We start from the raw sequence: 20,441 nt of genomic DNA, 5'->3' as shown, positions 1-20,441 counted from the left end.
GGTCCCAAGATGGAACCTTGGGGAACTCCACATGTGATACTTGTCTGCTCAGATGTGAAGTTACCTATTGATACAAAGTATTTCCTGTTTTCTAAGTATGTTTTGAACCAGTTTAGTACAGTTCCTGAAAGACCTGCCCAGTTCTCCAGTCGTTTGAGTAATATGTTGTGGTCAACTGTATCAAATGCTGCACTGAGATCCAGTAAAACTAAGACTGACATTTTTCCACTGTCTGTATTCAGACATATGTCATTAAACACTTTGGTCAGAGCAGTTTCAGTGCTGTGGTTCTGTCTAAAACCTGACTTGAAGGCATCATAGCAGTTATTCTGTTTTAAGAAGTAATTGAGCTGTTGAGAAACTGCTTTTTCAATGATCTTACTTAAAAATGGGAGATTTGAGATCGGCCTGTAGTTGTTCATTTGTGTCTTGTCAAGATTGTCCTTTTTCAGTATAGGTTTTATTACAGCAGTTTTTAGTGGTTCCGGAAACACACCTGACATTAAAGAAAAGTTGACGATCTGTAACAGGTCTGACTCTAAAGTCTTTGAGACCTTTTTGAAAAAACGTGTTGGCAGGACATCTAAACAGCAAGAGGAGGAGTTCAGTTGACCTAAGATGTCCTCCAGGTCTTTGCTGTTAATAGGGTGAAACTGTTTTAAGGTGTTTAAACAGTTTTTTGGTGGACACAGTACATATCCTGGATCTGCTGTTGATGTACCAATTGCTTGTCTAATCTTTTTCTGTGAAGAAAGTCATTGCAGGCCATGGTTGAATGAAGTTCAGCTGTTGTTAACAAACCGAGCAAAGACACAAGTCAATATTAAAACCAGCCTACACATTTTTCTGTGAAACAAAGTGTAATGCGGAATGGGCTGCGTTGTTCTTCTTTTATAGCTGCACAGTCATTTTAGTTACAATTTTCATCAACTCTTCAGTGAATCAACACTCTGCTTTAGTTTGAAGTATGTGACGAGGGTGAACACAGTAGCATAGTGGTATCTGCACCAAGTAACGTAGATATGTAATTACAGAGCTACACAGACAGTTAAAATGCATGAATGAATGAATGAATAAATAAAATTCTGTGCAGAAATCCGCACAACTGTATTTTAAAATTTGTTTTAAGTGAGAAGGATTGAGTGTCCTATTCTATAATTCCAGTAAAGAAAAGACATAATGTAAGTTAGAAAAATAGTTCAGTATGCTTTCTTAAACAGAAAACCAGCAAAGATTGGTAAGATAGACTTCTATTTAGATATATTTTGTCAGTGCAGGTTTGTAAAGATAGGATGGGTAATATCTTGGTAGCAATCAATGTGTCACGCTTTTGCTCTTTGGAACTGTAAATGCAGGACTATAGCATGCTGATAACTATAATGTTTATCCAGGTAAAGACTGCCTTTGAAATGCATTAGAGTGATTGAGGTTATTTTGTTCAGAATCTAATAAGGATCAAATGACTGTGATTAAAGACGATTTCCTTTTTCTTAAAAAAAGATAAAATGCAAATCCATTTTTTGTTACTTCTCTTTGTTAGAAACTCCTTTATAGTGTGTACTTGTATATATTTTTGGTTTTAGGGATCTGAGCATAGTGATTTTAAAGATCAGATAAGTTAGGATCCACAGATTTTACACTCTAATGAACGACACACAAATCAAAGCCAATGGGTATTTCACTTGATTTCCTGCAAAAATCTGTTGTTCTCTTTCCAGGCTAAGTAACACAAAGAAGCAGGCAGTACACACAGTGATGGGTATCTGGATGGTCTCCTTCATCCTGTCCACACTTCCAGCAGTGGGTTGGCATGACACGATCGACCGCTTCTACACCTCTGACTGCCGGTTCATTGTGACAGAGATTGGCCTGGGCTTCGGAGTCTGCTTTCTGCTCCTAATCGGTGGCAGTGTGACCATGGGTGTGATCTGCATCGGCATCGCTCTCTTTCAGACCTTCTCGATTCAGGCAGGTCACAACGCTGACAAGAACAAGTTTAATGTTCCCACCATAGTGGTGGAGGATGCTCAGGGAAAACGCAGGTCATCCATCGATGGATCAGAACCGCTTAAGACGTCGCTGCAAATCACCTACCTGATCAGTGGTATTGTCTTCATCTATGACTTCCTGACTGGCTTCCCCATACTGGTGAGTTCACTCTTCTTCTTGCTTGATTATAAAAGCATTGTAACAGGAAAATGTACGTGATAATATAATAATAATGTTCTGTTGATGCACTGTACAATCACAATTAAATCAAATCATAATCAAAGACAATTATAGCCAATTGGAGAGGACATTTTGCAGTGCACCTCTATTCATTAACTCACTGTTGATTCATATTGAATACAGGTTTATACACGTATACTAAGATTAAACTGCTTCTGTCATAATTATGAATTGTGATACTTTGAAGTAGAGCTGGGCGATATGAGATTTTTTCATATCACGATATGTTTTTTTCATTTCAGTCGATAACGATATCTATCACGATATAAGCCAAATAACTATATCTGTAAGATTTAAATGTGCCGTTGCTCACAAGTAAAATGTGAAATAATCAGCAGCTTGTTTTGATTTAAATATTTATTTCTCATAATAAGTTCAACAGGGTAGATGTACTTAAGGAACATGAGACTTTTTCAGATAAATAAAGGCAAATATTGCAAACTACACAAAAGGCAGCCGCTAAAGCGTTTAAGTTTCAAAATAGAACAAACGAAACAGACTAAATTGTCAATTCCACTTAGAAACAAAATATTAATTCTAAAAATAAATCTTAGTTTGTTTTACAGAAGAACAGACAAAACTGACTAACTTTTGTCAATATCAAATAAACTGAGAACTAAAAGGAAATTCTCAATCTCTCCTTGTTGTATAGCTTAGCTTTTCAAACAGTTTTAACAGTTACTTTAGTCTGACAAAAGCCGAATGACGAATTAGCGCTTCCATTCAGAGACTGAGGCTACGTCCACACGTACACGGGTATTTTTGAAAACTGAGATTTTCCGTTTTCGTTTTAAAAAATAATCCCGTCCACACATAAAGGGAGAAATGAAGGAAAACGCTGCTATGAACATGCCAAAGCAGCAGGTGGCGCTAGATTCCTAACCGTGCAGAAATGTTGGCCAATCAGAAGTCTAGAAGCCTCGGTGGGAAAAAGTAAACAAAGCTGGGGCATAGAAGCAGAACCGAGTCGTATGTGTGGACGGACAGTAACTGTGTATATATGTAAGCATTTAAACACTGCAGAGAGTAGAATTAACAGTAACAGTATTGTAGAAATTCATTTCACCGAAACAATAACGTGGCGCACAGTGTGACGCATGCACCAGTTTATTGTATTTCCAGACTTGCTTTCGGCACAATTTACAGTGCACGCTACTCTGTTTTTTGTCAGACTTGAAATAGCCGAAATACCTTCACACTACGGAACTTCTATGGCTCTTCCGTTCGACAATCTCTCCGGCATTGGAACCATCATCTGTTTTCTCTTTGGTCACGCTCGGTTGATTTTTCTAGTCGGCACACTCATTTCCTCCATTACACGCTGGCTCCATTACCCGCTGGCTGCTTCCCAAACAAACACACGTGCAGCTTGGCACTTGTGCTGTACGTAACAAGTCACGCGACGTGACGTTGCGGCTGTGATTGGTTCGGCTCTGGGCTACTTAATTTGGATTGGCTGACCTTTTTTTTTTTTTTTTTTTTTTTTTTTTTTTTTTAAGCGGACAAGAGCGCGATAGCTTAATTTCTCTATCGAGTAAAAGTTATATCGCGATACATATCGTTATCGTTCTATCGCCCAGCTCTACTTTGAAGTATAAGAAAGTTCTAGCCTTTGACTCTCCCTGTTAATGTTTTTTGCACCGTTTCTTTGAGAAAGGTTTCCATGCTTGTTTTTGAAATGGTGTAGCCTCTAAGAAAACCACCTCTAAGAAAACAGCTACACACACTAAGACACTGATGCCACACTAATGGCATACTTTTTTTATTTAACTGTTCTTTTCCACTTGAAGGTGAAGATTTCATTAATAAAGTTATGTGAGATACATGTGACAATGAGGTTACCTGTAATCTGAAGTTAAACATAAAAATATTTCATTCATTCCAAGGCTGTAAGGAGGTCAGGTTAAATGTGGACAGATTTGTGTTTGATCTCTTTTACATATTATACAGTGTAAGCCCACCAATGGAGAGATAAAAAAAAAAAAACAATTAACAATAAAAGCGATGATAACAGTCACAAGAACAACATGTTGGCAAACTAAGGCTGAAAAACAGGTAAGCACTGAAATCATTATCATGCTGTTGTCTTTTGGGGAAACGGACTTCAAAAACAGAGCGACTTCCTTCTGCCAAGATGGCATGCCTTCACATCAGGGAGTGAAAGCGTGAGTTGTTTTTCTCTAAGTCGCCATTTGGTTTGTAAATTCCACCCTCAGGTTCTCGTGTATTTTTTTTTTTTTAACAAGTCAGCTCGCTGGTTTTCTATATAAACTTAAGAGCCTGCAGAAAGCTCAAGGCTTATTGTTTGTGATGCAGCCAAACAACCAGATTGTCTTCTGTAAAGAGAGCCAACTTAATAGAGCATTTTCAGTAGGGCAAATGAACTTGGACAGTTTTTTATTTTGGAACAAGTATTTTTTGTTCATGTTTGGCCACCTGGGTTATAGTAGAAGTTGATATTAAATATTCTAAATGGTTTTAAACCATACATATAGTGGAGCCCACTGGTTCAGTGTGTGTGCATGTGTGCCTTTCCTGATGAAAGGCACACATGCACACATTTTACAGATGGCTGTAGACGACATTGTAACTCTCTCCTGACCTCCTTTGTGCATGTTGATGATGATTTGAACCAAAAACTTTCAAATTTGAAATCATCACACATCATTAGTTTGTAAGGCCCATTGCCTCTGATTCCATCTTTTCACCTTTTCTCCCTGTTTTCCCTTCTTTTAAAATGGCATCTTGACAATGAACTTTCGATTGAGTCTGTTTCTGATGAGGCTTCAGTGAACTGTAGATGGATGAGCTGAAGGGTTAGATATATGTCAATCTGCTGGATTTTCTTATTTCTTAAGGACTTAAGGACTCAGGATACTGTTCTTAAAATGATCAGGTACAAGGACTAGAATGAAAAAAACCGAGTGAAAAAGCAGCCAATTTCTGAAGAAAACACTTGAAAGACTTTCATAAAGCCTAAAGAACACTTTAAAAATTACAGAATATCATCATTGCAAAAGATGCTTTCAATAGTAATCTTTATTTTTTGGCTATTTTATGACAAGTCTCTTCAATATATTTTTGCTATTTTCAAATAAAATTCAGCTCTTAGCTTTTAATGTGCTCTTAAATTTGAGTTTAAAACAATAATTCTGCTTCCTATGTGTGTGGGCATAAACCTTAGGTTGGGTGGGGGTCTAATAAATATGTTATGTATTCAGAAAAAGATCCTCGGAAATTGTTTATGAATTTGTGAATTATGAAGTGTAATTAAATTTTCTTTGCCACTATTTTTGTGTAATGGCTCTGTAGTGTTTGGTGTATGTCATGGTTTTACCCATAAGGTTTCACAATATTACACTTCTGAATTAAGATGTTGCAGGGTATATAAAACACCTTTTGCTTTATTAGCTAGAAAATATTATTATTATTATTATTATTATTATTAAAAAAGACAACTGTACACACTTATAGCAATGTATTGTGTTACTACTTTACATGTGTGCAAAACAAAAGGTGGGGTGCTGAGGAAAGATCACATTTCAGATGTAGTAAACCAAACAACAGTAGGCCTGCTAGCCATCTTTATGGCTGGGTGTAATGAGCTATTTAAATGCATAGAAACCTCTAACAGATACAAATGAGTACGTATATTTATTGTGAACTGTATGGTCTTACAAAGTATGATACAGAGGAACAAATTATCAGAGCAGAATAGAATCACTACTGTTAAATATAAAAACTAATTTATGTGAACAGACTAAATACATGAATTTTCCAGGGGCAGATATACAGTATGTGAAAACACGTGCTTCATAACTTCCAGGGTTTTTATATCAAAGTGTAAAAAGTTCTGGGTAAAAACTGTAAGAAGCTATTCTTTAACTTAAGGAAGATGAAGTTCTATATTCTTAGCTTTAAATCTAAAATCCTCAAATATTCATAAAAACTACATCAGTACCCCTTGAAAAAGATTCATCCTACAGTTTAAAGTCACAACATGGGAAATGTTTATTAGTGCATCACTCGTGGGGTGGTAAAGTGGAGAAAAAACTGTTTAACTTCAGTGTGTTTTATTGTCTCAGTAGGCAAACAAAGGCAATATCAGGTTAAGGGTTTACAACTTTATCAAGTCTCTTAGCAACAGGGATAAATGGTTGGTATTTGAGCACAAGGCATGATCGAAGGAGGTTAAACCTGAGATAATTTTAAGTTTGCAATAACCACTGGGGTTTTCACATTCACTTGACAAGTGAAAGGCCGTGGGTTCAGTTCCAGCCGGAGATGTAAATCACCTTTCTGGTTGTGTCAGAAAGGGCGCCTGGCATAAAACTCTGCCAATTCAAACATGCGGAACTTCCTGCTGTGCCAACCCTTATGACAAGGGGAGCAGCTGAAAGAAGCTTTACTGTAATCACTGTTGTGGCCCGATGACTGAGATAATGACTTAAACTTTAACATTTAACATGCTAACTGAAGCCTGCAGACTCTGAGATGTAGCTCTGGGTCTTGAAGTTTTTCTGAACATTGCATTCTCTGACATTTGCTGGGACAAACAATCCTAGGAAGATTGTTGCATTGTGCTTAGAAACACCTGTATGCTCCGGTCCAGCAAACTGGAAACTTTTGCTTTTTATAGGGGTGGTCACACTTGCTGTTGATCAGTTAACTAGGTTTTATTAGCTGTACATGGCTGCACATCCCTATGGAAACATTAAAGGGAGTACTTCATTTTTCCCAGGACTTCATGGAGTCCGGTGATAATTGTTGATACTGGAGGTTATTCATGATGTAAACATACATTGGACTATTGCAACTGCAAAAGTGTTGCATTAAATCAGTTGATTCTTCTAGTTTCTTCAAGCTTCCTTTGTATATTGTAGTTAGCCACTTTGAAAATTTGTCACTGCAAAAGAAATACTTTGAAATATTGTCAAATGTACCTTTATTATTATTATTATTATTATTATTATTATTATTATTATTATTATTATTATTATTATTATTATTATTTATTGCTTTAATCACTTATTGAAGTAATGGTAGTGACAGACAAAGGCCATACTGTTTGCCTTGTAAATACTGGCTATGATAGCCATACATAGGCTGCTTATAGAACTGATGATGAAGGGTACATAATACGATTTTCTAACATATGGGAGTGGATCTGGAAGATAATGTTTAGTAGGAACTTGGCTGCAGGTTTCTTTCATCTGGCACTGGAAAATCTGGACTGAAATGCTTCTCACAGGAGGGTTTTTTCTTCCTTTTACTTTTGGACTGTTTGCATCTGTTTCAAATTATTTTAACTTAGATTATCTGATACCATAAATACACTAGCAGGAGTATATGTTCCCAAGGGGGGTGACCGTTTAAAGTCTGTAAACAGGTACATTTACTGGTTTACGCTGAGATTAAGAACAAACTGCCACCAATGTAAATGTCTAAGAGATGTATCTGTTCCCGCTCACTTTGCTTATTTAAACCAGGAAGTACTGTGTGGTGATCCTGTAAAAGATACCTGATGTTCTTTCTGTTGTGTTCATAAGATCTATTATCAGTAAACTCTTAAGCCTGGAAAGCAGTGCTGCCATAAACATTTGATGCTTAACTCAGTATGTTTACCTTGCTACAGTCTGAGTAAATATTAACTGGTTTACTGTTGACTGATTTATCCATCCAGTCCATATCTTGTGCATCGCTGAGTGGATTTAAACAAAACTGGGGAACCGGGATGGGCAAGGGACAAGACAGAGACGCAGGTTGTGTCAATGACCACACTTGTGGCTAGAAAGCTGATACTTCTCTGCTGGAAGTCTGATAAACCTCCTACCTTCGAAATGTGGTTGAGAGAATTTGGAAATGTACTCCATCTGGAGAAAATCAGGTTTACCTTGTCTAACCGAGAGAGTGTGTTTTATAAGATTTGGCAACCAGTCATTAGCCTGATGGATAAACTTAAGTGAAATATACTCTGTCTTAACATTTATGTATGCTGTATTACCACCTTGTTGACTTGCCGTCCAACTTCTATTGTGTTCTTTTGAAGGTGATTGTTGTATACTGCTCAATTATAAAATCAATAAAAAATATATTGAAAAAACAAAACTGGGGAAACTTTCTAAGTCTAAATCGTCACTCTTCATTATAACAGATTTTAAAAATATATATTTTTTTATTGACCCTGGGCAGGTGGTGAGCTTTGCTAGCCTGAAGTTTGACCGCTCCTATAACTGGATGGTTTTGTGTGTGCTGTGGTGCTCCATTGCCCAGTCCATCCTGCTGCCAATGTTCCTCTGGGCATGCGACCGCTATCGGGCCGACATCCGCATGGTGTGGGAGAAATGTGTCGCCATCATGTCCAACGACGATGTGGATGAGGGTAAGCTACTGTTAAGCATCTCCCTCCTCTCCTGCCTCCTTTTTCCTTCCTCTTCACCCCATGATGTGAATATTGATTGGTATTTCTTAGGACATACATGTGGATTAGTTTGAGCATTAAGAGTAGATTTTAAATGCTCTGTGAAGGCATGCCCAAACTGAAAGGGTGGACTTTAAAGATAAAAATGGGATGTGATTATGATGTTTTAAATTGATAAACATTAACTTTAAACTACACTTGATCTGTTCACAAAATCTCCTTTGACAGTGAAAGGTAAAGCATCACTCTCAGAGTAGAGGTTCATTTGTATTGGCTTCTGGGCTGTCTCTTGACAGAGAGAGAAGCAATTTTGCAGCAAGGGAACAGAGTCAAAAACTATTTTCTCTATGGTGTAATGCTTGATAGTGATGTCATCTTCTGCTCCCCGAGATACAGTGTGGTGTAATCTCTGCCTTTTTACAGACTTTAATGTCTATGCATCCCTTTTGTAAAGTTACAACTCACAAATGTTGTAATCCAAAGGAAATCTTTTAATAAAATGATGTTATTCACTGATGCAGATAATACCTGTAACTACATCCTAAAATCATCAGGCCTGTGTGTAAGGCATTTAAAAGGAGAGATCTGTGATAATAATTTAATAAATTGTCTACTGTCTACTAGCTTTAGGCTACTGTTATTGTTGCTTTTAACAGTTTAGATGGACAATTTTAACATCTCATTCTAGAAAACAATTTGCAGATTAGTTAACATCTGCTTAGTCATCGTGGTTTGGGCTATTGGTACATGTTTCTTAGATTTAATTAGAATTGGCTTGGGGTGAATATTCTTAGTTTTTGTTTTTTATTGTAGTCAGAGGTCTGAAATCAGTGGTCAGTTGTTATCATGTGACCTATCAAGTGACCTTTGTTGTCAGGAGATGAAACTGGAGGGACAAGTGTCTGTGTAATTTAATTCTAAATATTCAGTATATCTTCTGTGTTTTGTACATGCTGTGTACTTTTCTAAAATGTTTGCTGTGTTCTTTAAAAAAAAAGAAAGAAATAGGGCTGGGCAAAGTACATATTTACCTTGCAGCACTTTTGTCTTTTTTCCGCTCTGGATTTAAACTGGGCAGTCTTCCTCCAGAATGCCCTGGTGAGAGGATGTTAAAATAAATGGTTTCCCATTTATGTCTTAGAGTCCAGAGTCAAACCGGAGCAATTGCCGTAAAGCTGAAAACCACTTTCATGTCATTATGATGGTCATATTTTCCTCAAGTCACAAAAGGATACAGCCAAGATCATAACTCAAAAATACATAAAAATTGAAAAACAAAATCTGTTTACTGTATTTATTTTGTTTTCTTTCTTTCTTTTTTTAATTTAGTTTTATTTTTTATTTTAATTTTTTATTTTGATTTTCACTTTGAGTCAGATTATAGCGATTTAACGGCAGAAATATTTATTAAACATCACTTACTAGACATTTTATAGGGAGATTTTCAAAGGGGGGTGAAAGCTAACCTGTTCACCAAGAAATCACAGACACTATCAGCAAAATCTGGTCTCAAAATTAGGTCACATGATAATCATGCGCTCATGAACTAGGTCCATGATATTTACAGTTATTGCAAACTGAACCACCTGTCTTTTTTTTTTTTTTTTTTTTTTTTTTGGACTATTGGCACTGTTTAAACTCAACCCAACCTGAATCCCTTCTCTCCTGTTTTTAACCCTCCAAACCTTTTGATCCTCTCTTATGACACCCTCCCTCAGAACTGCTCATTGTCCAGCAGGAGCCATAAGACAACATTAGATAGTTCCTTATTCTGTTTGATAATTAACACTACCAGTTCTGTGCTTTTTTTCCAGAGGGCTTGCCATGTATAACTCGTCACAGTTGTATGTATAAGGATTGTTTCCTGTTATTCCAAAGCTACTGACATGCATGCTAAGCTGCTTGTGCACATAGCTACTTTCATCTTTCATCCTTTTGGCAAGCATTTTCCTCAAGCATTTTACACCCATCCCAATTGATATATCTAATGAACACAAATGTAGAAATTGGGAAAATATTCTTGGGAGATTGGTATTTCGATACTAAGAACACGTGATATTGTTCCTGTTCAACTGTTTGGCATTACTTCAAAATTTTGAACCAAACACTGAAATGAAAGCCTTTTCTCTTGAATCTGAAGCTCATATTTCAGAGCAGACACGTAGGAAAGTCGACAAATCGGAGAACAGTTGAACTTGTCTCTCTTATCTATTCGTCTGTCTGTCTGTCTGTCTTGTGTATTGAGTCCGTTGCTCTCTAATGCTGACGCTCGTACTTTTCTGCACTTTGCAGAAAACAGCCAAGACGGAGGAATTCATGCCGACTTAATATATGACAGACCATATGACTATAGCTCGGCGCCTGAAATCGTGACGATAGACCGTAATGCCAAGTATGAGTTCTCAACCTTAGAAAGGGGGGTTCTGCAAGGGTATCCATTGAGGGAACAACAGGAAGATAAAATGCAGTATTTGCAGGTATATTTTTTATTGATTTTCTTCATTTCTTTTACTTGATCAGTTGAAATCCTTTTATTGTTAATGTGCATGGTGAAATGGCCTTGTGGGCCTGTACAGCATCTTGACTGAATTTACTGAAATTATTAGATTTTGTGACGCTATATCTCCCAGATTTTTGTCCTTTTCTCACATGAAATCAAAAACAAACTCGGGCTGACTATTGTTTGGTAAATATGACCATCAGAAGTCCCATCAGTTCATTATATGCGCTTTTTTTTTTTTTTTTTTTTTTTTTAAACAAGCAATGTGTCCTGCAAGCAGGTGACTACATTTTCACTTTGTAAGAGGGTAAGTGTTTAGTAACGGACTTACCTTCTACATTTCAGGAATCCTTCAAGGCTTCAGAAAGACACAATAAGCATTATCTCATGTTCTGCCCAAATGCATGGTCACCATTGGATCCAGCATCCATCCCAGTCAGACGCAGAACAATGAAATGATCATTTTCAGCTACATTAACAAAGCTTGATCTAACATGCAGCCTTCTAGGGCAAATCAACAACACCAAAAAGTCTGAGTCAATTTGAGATATTAAATCAATAATATTTAAAATTATTAATTAAAATAGAAAAGATTGTGACTCGCTAGACTTGGCCTGGAAGACTGTGGTTAGAAAACCTAACTTTAAAATCAGCCGGTGCAACCTACACTTTATTAAACTTTTCTAAGATTCAAGACACTGTGTCATCTTTGTATTACTTTGATGGGGGCTCCACAGCCTGTAGCCCAAACTGCTACATTTACATGCACTGAAAATAATCATTGAAGTTGGTACAACAACTGGACAGCTGTCCAGCACTATAATGGACCCTTCAAAGACCAACCACTCATGTGGAGTTCAATGTCTATTCTATTTGACTTTACAAAAAAGATTGAAACAGAGATGTATACAGTAGCCATCACATCATTAAACCAAACATTACTCCATCCATAGTTTTTGTGTCATATGTTTGTTTTCACCTGATAATAGATTCAGATTACCAAAGCACTTTATAGCTGTTTTATTCCTTGCTGTATCTCTGTGACTGTAAGAACTACATTTCATTTATAGGACGACTGGCTGAAGTGTGATTCCGTCACATTTTTTGCCATTTGCCCTGAAAGGCTTAAGGCCTAAATAAGTCATGAATCCACCAACCTCTTAAAGTCATTATCAAATAGCACCCCCATCTGAGAGTTGCTGTGATGCCTCTCAAGCGGTTTGATTGCAAAATAAAGCTCCTCCAGCTTTATTGGCTTGTCTCTCTTTCACTTTCTCCCTCTGTCTCTCTCTCTGTCTCTTTTTGTCCTGCATCTTAAGTCATTCTAATGCCTATGCTGCCCTCTGCTGTACAGCACTTCTGCCTGAATGCTACTGTATCGTCTGCTGTTTTAAATTTCTCTGCATTTACTAAAAGCCACCGCAGGGGGGCAGGCTGATTTCAGTCTTGAGGCTCTTGACGTCACCTTGACGAACCCTCTCTCTCTTGCATAGTTGTCAGAACTGAATGGAATGTGAGTATAACATGTAGGAAAATGTCAGCGTTTTCAGTTTTCTTCTCCAAATAATGGAGATGAGAGCTATAAGTTATAAGAGTTATGATCTTGTTGATGTGTGTCATGCATGGCTTATGGGACTGATTAAAATTAAGGTTAAACTTGTATGCGTAGGGTCTTCAATAAACAACTGATATATGCTACATGTAGGATTTTACACAAGCAAAACAACAGAATCAGATCTAGAAAAACAAACAAAAACGTTGGCTTTTGTTTTCTGGGTGCTGAATGCCTTCAGTGCAAATCAGCGCTTCTAAAACTGCACTGAACTATTACAATGACATTAACCACCAGATGATGTCGAATAATCCTACATGTACTATTCTGGGTCTTTGATAATGTAGTCGAGCTATACTAGTGCTCAACATGTATCTCATATAATGTGCAGCATTTATTAAAAATTAAAATTCATGTAAAAGTTTTGAAATAGCTAAAAGATTTGATCTGTGTTTTGCATCCAGGTGCCCCCTACAAGAAGATACTCCCACGACGAAACCGACATGTGGACCTGCGAGCGGATCCCCTCATACCTGCACAGATGGGGCTCCACCGAGGACATGATAGTGAGTGCCCATTACAGCTCCACCTTGCCGCGCCGCGAGAGGCGCAGGAGCAGCCTGGTCTCCTACCACGAGGAGAACCACCGACACCATCACCCTCACCGCAAGCGGCGACGCTCTGAGGATAGCATGCACTCTCTCAGGCATCTGCCCCGTGTGGTTTGTGGCGGGGAGCATTACGAGGATGAACTGCGGTGTTTCAGCCGCGACGAAGTGATAAACTTTATAGACGAGACGCCGCTGCCGAGCCCCAGAAAGAGCCCGAGACGTGCGTCCACCATCTCACTTATCCCTAATGTGTATGAACAGCACACAGTCCTTCCCCACTTTCCACTCACAGACTTTGAGCGTGAGCCTCAAGTGCTCAGGCGGTTGTCAGAACACAAAAGAAGCAGTAGTAGGGTCCACTCACCTGAGGGTTCACCCAAACCAGACAGACCTGCGGGAAAGAAGAGTCCTGGGGCTTGTGGTTCTGGGAAAGGCTGTCGAGAGCGCCAGCGAGATGGGAAACAGCAAGGGGAAATGGGCTCGTCTGGGTGCAGCCGACAGTCTCCAGGGCACTCTGGCTTTAGGCCCAGGACAGGAGGTGGTGCTGGGACTGGTGCTGGAGCTGAATGGGTACAACAGAAGCATCTGAGCAAGGCTGAGAGTAAAGGAAGCACAAACAGTTTTGCAAGCACACCCTCGGCATCATCCTCGGGATATATCACCTTTCGGTCTGATTCTGTAGGTTCTACCATGTAAAAGACTTTTTCCTTATTTATATCAACATCATTACGGAATCATAACGAAAACCACTGGAATATTGGTGGTAACGGAAAAGTGACTTACTGGAATATTCCGGCCTTTTTACTCATGCCACACTTCTGTTTAACTATATACCACCAATAAATATCTGTTATGCTAAATGGCCTTGGACAAAATGTTTGAATGGGCCTGTTGATTTATTATGTAGGCTAGTTAAAAAGTTTTCAACTTTTACATCACAGAGTATCCACTGAGGACATTTTTCCCATCACTGATGCAGAGAAATAGTTTTTAAACCACACTGAAAAAAAGGGACTGGCCATCTCTTGGATTTATGTAAGCATCTTGCATGTATTTAACACAATTGCCTCATGTTTTAAAGATAAATGTAACTATATAGTGTAAAAACTACATGATATGCAGAAAGGGTGTATTAAATTGTTCATATCATGTTCAGGTGAAGTAAGTCAATAAGATAGCAACGTTAAATCTCGTGAAACCACGCGTGATTTCATCTCGCGGGCTTTGGATCGTGGTTTAAAAAATGCATCCATCTCAGTCAAGTCAAGCAGCCAACTCTACGTTTTTTGGTATGTCTTGATTTTTTGAATTAATGTTTACCATATTTCAGCCAAATGTAGTTAAACGTCTAAAGTGCCGCCATGTAACATGCTAAAAAAGAGCCGTTAGCTTATTTGCTGTTTTATCTGTTGTCAAAGAATTGGCGCTTTTTCATTTGAATTTGTCTTTGGCACAAGAGCCGTAATATCACATTAAACCTAATTGCGAGGCACTCATAACATAATTTGGTTTTCTGTGTGAATAGATTTGTCAACTGACTCTTCAGTTACATTGTGTATTTACTGCACCGTGGTGTTAGTGAGATTTTGGACATTGAACAGCTTTAGCTAATATCATCAGCGGTATTATGCTAGCTTACATCCCTACCCCTCCTGCCCTCACCTGCTGTCCTTTTGTTTTTGTTTTTGTTTTTGTTGATGCACATTGAGAGACCACATCTATTCTGCATTTCACCAGGAGTCAGCTGATGGATTGTGGGTTCAAGGTGTTATGGTAAGAAAGTATATTCTATTTTCGCTTAAGGTTTCTGTAACTTAATTATAATAGGTTTTTTATAATTATTAGGTGCATGCATACTCAAATAGACCACCCTATTAATACAACTGAGAAATCCAAAATCTGCCATAGGTTTAACTTATACCTGTATGTATTGTCAGAAAGGTGATTACTGGACTCACATTAATGCACACTTGAACTAAAATGAGGTTGTAACTTGTGGGTTCTTGGGTTGCAAATCAGAAATAAACATCTTTGGATTTTTTTAATCCCATAAGATCTGGAAACACAGTTTTTATTCAACAAAACATTACTGATTATTAACCAAGCACAGTGCCTGCTGTTATTTCAAAATAATTTTATGTCATTTCAGATGAAATGCAGCATTCCAGTGCATCCCAACCATGCCTTTACAGTCAAGGTTTCTGACGGAGCTGAGTTTCTCTCTGACAGTCTGCTGAAAGTGTTTGCAAAGTGATCGGGGGAACAGGGCACAAAGCTAAAGGATGTAGCTGCCATAATGACAGTAAGAACTTTAAAATTCTTTAACTACAAAGTGTATATGTATTGCATTAGGTCAGTAAAAGATTTTTATGCTGCATCCATTGAAACAGTCAACTATTACCTGTGAGTACTGATTCCACCGAAAGGATGCCATAATTTTCGTCATGCATTTACTGGCCCACTGAGAAAAATTGATCTTTTTAAAAAAATAAATGTTCTGGAAACTATATATCCATAAAGTTGATGTCAAACAGGAACTTTTGATATTGCTTTGTAGATGCTGGTGTTGCATGTTGACTGGTTTAAGTTTTTGTCTGGGATCATTTTCTTCTGTGCTACTGAAAAGTTCACAAATCTCTGTTTTCTTTGTTATAATACTTTAGGATGACATTAATGCTCGAAGGGAGTCCCTCATCAAAGTGCTCCGCATCTGTGTGAAAGACAATTGCAACATCTTGGTGCAGGAGTTCATGGTGAGTGTTTTATGAGTAGATTGTGGCTTTGCAACATTTAAAAATGCATTTAGTTATCCACTTGATCCTCATTGGACTGGTTAGGACCAGTAGTCCTCTTTAATAATTTGAAGTTCACATGAGGCCTAGTAGTGAACTCGGCCACCGGCCCTTGAGGCCCCACCCCTGTATTAGGGGTCACATCAGTGTGAAAAAACTTTAAATTTGTCATTCTAGTGAACAAAGGAAAATCCCACCAATATTTACATTAGCTTTTGTTTGAAAAAAAAAAAAAAGACCAACAGCTAACCAAATTGTGGGGCTGAAAGTCTAAATTCTAACATCTTCTGAGTGACAAAACCTGGATTTCTGATGGGCCGGTGTCTTTCTAACAAAAACTAATGTAAAATTATGTTTTTCACCCTCTCTTAGAAACTCTGTTAGACCATGAATGGCAGCATGGCAGGCCACTCTTTGGCTATAGCTATTTACTATGTTGCTTGCATTGGTTTAAATTACTCTAACATTAGAACTGGTAGATTCAAAAGAGATGAGTTTAAAAGGGAATCTTAAAAAAATGTTTTGTGTTTAACCAGGACTTGACTGAGGCCACTGCACAGATTGAGAAAACCACAATGAACATCTGTCTCCAGAGGATGCACCAGGCAATGACTTTTCTGATGTTGGCATCATCATCGAGGGTATAGTAGTTCTTCAAGATCTGGATAACGTGACCTTTGCAGTAGCCATGCTGTTTGGACCTTTTTTATTCCTTCAATATGAGTTACCCATCACAACTCTGCTACACTTTTGAGGTGATTCAAAGGGTGGTAATGGAGTTGGAAGCAACTCAGCTCTCAAGAAAAGTTCACAACTAAGACAAAACTGCTCCTGCAACGAAAGCTCACTGTTATGCATGTGAGGTGACCAGCTCTAGGTGAGAAGACATTTAAATCTCACACTTGTTCTGCTGCATTTTTGAAGCTCAATTCCAGGAACAGATCGCAGGGTTCATTTTTATATACACTGCAACTGCCATGAGGACGAGCCGTTTTTTTGTTGTTGTTGTTGTTTGTTTTTCCTTTTGCTCTGTACAAGTTTTCTGTTTGGCAGCATTTTTAAATTTCTCTTTGTATTTTTTCTTTCTTTTACTAGTGAAGAGATGTAGCATGAACAGTTATGCAGTCTAAATATCCCATATGGGCCGTGTGAAATGGTATTTTCAGTTTCATTCAGTTGAAGTAAGGAACGTTGAATATTTCTAAGTGTGCTGTTTTGAACCAAGATGTCACAGTATGATCAGTGCTGTAATTTTTGACAGTCACTGTATCAATGTTATTTTTGCATCTCTTGAATAAAGGTTTTGACCTGCAAGTGCTAATTTCTTTAGTTATTGGGGTAAAATGGGTAATGTTAATAGGAAGGTGTTTGCCAATTCAGTAACCTAATTTAATGTTAATGGAAACTAACATTACCTCAAATTGTTTAGTTATAATTGTTGTTTAACTGAATCTTGACGTCAGAGGCCTTAAATAGAATGTTTTGATTTGTTCTTTCCCAACATTTTTCAAAAGAAAGAGTCTAATTTCTTTGCTGTGATTGATTCCAGAGAACACGGAAGAACTGACATTATTTAACTGTTGATTTATGTAGATTCAGTAGTGGAGTAATGTCAGTTTAATTCTTTACCTACTGTCAATGCAGTGAAATTAGACATTTTGTTTTGAAAGGTTACTGGTGGATGCCAGCAACCATCTTGGAAGAGGACAATATAATCTGTTATAAGGCCTCCATTTGAAAATTGTGTATTTGATACTAGAATATAATAGCAAAATGTAATTTGAAGATAACATGTAGTATTTAAGTGACCAAGTAGTATTGGGTAAAAGTTATTGAATGGTGTTGGGATAAAGTGAGAAAATTGTGAAGGATTAAAATATTTCAAGAGCTCAAATTACTTCATCAAAACATGTTTAAGTCACATTTTATCAACACAAATTGCACAGGTTTATTGAACATGAATAAATTGTGTTAATTTAACTCAATTGTTTAAGTTGCTGCCAAAGCAAAACATCTGTGTGCAACAAATGTCCACCATTGAATTAAGTAAATCCAACAACATATTTTTTTCAGTGCATGTGAACATCCTCTAACTCAGATTTTGGTGTTTTTTGATCTTCAAAGAATTGGAAGAGGTTGGTTTTTTTTCATGGTGGTGTTTCTTTATTTTTGTCACTCAAAAACGTACATTTTTTTTTCAATTTGCCCTGTAATGACTGTGTGTGTTTTGGTGGATGGATACAGATTCCCTGAGTACTGCCACTGTACCTTGAGCTTGACATTTTAAATATGTGCGTTTTTTATAATAATGTCCACCATTTTTTTAATTTATTTTTTTTTATCATCATTCACAACACAATAAAAAAACTATTTTTCAAGCACCCTTTGTTGTAAGTAAACTGCCAGGGTAACTCCAGTTTCTGAAATGCCTATACTTTTACAGTTACTCTGTGAGATATTGAGATATAGCCGGAACACCCCTAAATCCTTAATGAAAATGTGAAGTCATTTTTTTTTTAAAGAAGATTGACATGTCGTGTATATATAGAGGATATCTTAATTAATGGTTTTAGTGTTTTCTGTTTAATTAGACCTATGGTTAGAACATTTCCCCTCAAGTCTTAATATCCCAATGTTTTGTTTTGTTTTGTTTTTTAAATCAAATCATCAAACTAATATGCAAATGGAACTTCATCTTCATGACAGCGCAGTATGTCAACCGCTTAGAAATATCAGAAAGGATTTTTTTTTAAAGTAGCCAGCTAAGACAGAACCCTTAAAAGTTGCTAACTAGTCCAAAGGTTCAATAATCACAGCCTTCAGGATGTGATTGAGATGTAGCATAATTTAAATGGAGTTGTCGCATCTTAAACCTTCAAAAATGTTAGCACAAATGAGGAGCGTTTTAAATAAAAAAGCTTTTGATTGAACAATACTTCTAGTAATTTTCCACACACAGCAAAAACCCAACCTTATATTTCACTTGTCAACTCATAACACACAAAATATAAATAATGGATCTGAACTGTTTTGTGAGCATTTTTTAGTGTGATGTTACTTTTTTTTTTTTTAAACACCAGATTAATCAAAGTCAAACCAAAATCAAAGATAAAGCAAATTAAATATAAACATAGCCAAAGTATCAGTGAGTAATGCTGTTGAAGGATTAAAGCTTAAATGTATTTCTAGATTTGGGTAGAGACTGTGATTATCTAACACTGTAAGGTGCAAAAGTTCAATGACGCTTAAACAGTAAGCGTTTTTCTGAGGCATTGTCACATAGCACCCTCACTCAGAATAGGCAGTAAAATGAACTGATGGGTGTAGGTGATGTTAAATTAAAGAGTCACATCTAATTTATACCACAGTGATAATTTGTTTAAAAAATGACTGAAAATTCTTTGACTTAAAATAACAAAATAATAATAGCGGAACCAAATTCAGTTAACAATAACTTCTAATGTGAATGTAGCTGATTTGCACAAGTTAGGTGCAAGTTTTCAAAGATATTACAGCATGAGGACAAAGTGAAAACAACAGTATCCCCCTTGAAGCCTTATTAGTTGTGATTTTTTTTTTCCATACTATTCAAGTGATAAAGTTATTGGTCATCTGCAGTCGTGTAAACTTTCTAATTTTCATATATTGGTGCACCTGCCTTTACTTGCAGGTATTAAAATGGAGAAGGAGAAGTTAGCTGAAATGTGTCTGTCTTTGGAAGCATATCACCATGTTCCCCTGTCAAACTTTGCTGTGTCATAGACTTTTTTGTTTTTTGGGATTTTGTTGTGTTTATTATATCATAATCTAATTTTGTAACATATTCAAAGATCTATGACTCAAATATGAATGATGTTATGTATGTTATGATTTTCTTGTTCAGATGATGACTTTGTTAAAAACATATGACTGATTAAATTCACAAGATGATGTTTCAGGTCCACTTTATTTGTTGCTTGTACAATATGTGCTTTTCATGGAACAGAGCAGAATTTCCCTGACAGGCAAAGAGATGACATCATTTTATGTGTCACCAAGGCCAGATGAAAGTGAACCTCATTAAGTCCTCGGTTAAAGACTAAGGTTTGACTAACAATGGTTAGTTCTACTTAGTTTAGTACAGCCACACATTTTCTGAGCTCACCTTTAATTTGCAAAGCATTTGGGATTCTAGCAGGATATAGATTTGGTCATTTGCCTTAGAATGCCCTCATTACTTATGGAGCGCAGATTAATTAAAATTGGAACAACTTTTTCATAAAATCTCTTGTTACTTTACTCATTTACTATTGTTTTAATGATTTGGCTTCTCACATGTTTTAATAAAGGAATTCGA

The 20,441-nt window shown here is 37.0% G+C and overlaps 1 protein-coding gene and 1 long non-coding RNA gene across 3 annotated transcripts in view; both read left to right on the top strand.

Annotated features, from left to right (window-relative positions):
• The window catches only part of gpr153 (G protein-coupled receptor 153), a 39,189-nt gene extending 24,884 nt beyond the window's left edge, over positions 1 to 14,305 (top strand). Inside the window, exons 3-6 of the mRNA XM_085394541.1 lie at positions 1,719 to 2,148; positions 8,422 to 8,611; positions 10,943 to 11,127; positions 13,167 to 14,305. Of these exons, the coding sequence (XP_085250667.1) occupies positions 1,719 to 2,148; positions 8,422 to 8,611; positions 10,943 to 11,127; positions 13,167 to 14,009 (1,648 nt within the window). The 3' untranslated portion in view covers positions 14,010 to 14,305. The remainder of the gene's footprint in view (positions 1 to 1,718; positions 2,149 to 8,421; positions 8,612 to 10,942; positions 11,128 to 13,166) is intronic.
• Positions 14,306 to 14,583: 278 nt separating this feature from the next.
• On the top strand, positions 14,584 to 18,166 carry LOC146644817 (uncharacterized). 2 transcript variants are annotated; one of them, XR_014909134.1, is made up of 5 exons: positions 14,584 to 14,602; positions 15,023 to 15,086; positions 15,463 to 15,615; positions 15,977 to 16,066; positions 16,642 to 18,166. It is a non-coding gene; the product is annotated as an uncharacterized LOC146644817 (long non-coding RNA). The 2 variants fall into 2 exon arrangements; XR_014909133.1 differs by lacking the exon at positions 14,584 to 14,602 and having other exon boundaries at positions 14,956 to 15,086; positions 16,642 to 18,165.
• Positions 18,167 to 20,441: the final 2,275 nt, after the last annotated feature.

Source organism: Rhamphochromis longiceps, linkage group LG20 (assembly GCF_057381845.1).
Source record: "Rhamphochromis longiceps isolate RC_006_pf linkage group LG20, R_longiceps_female_GT1.1, whole genome shotgun sequence".
Lineage (NCBI taxonomy): Eukaryota > Metazoa > Chordata > Actinopteri > Cichliformes > Cichlidae > Rhamphochromis > Rhamphochromis longiceps.
Note: the sequence above shows the minus strand (reverse complement) of the source record. Positions and strands in the feature narration are given on the sequence as shown.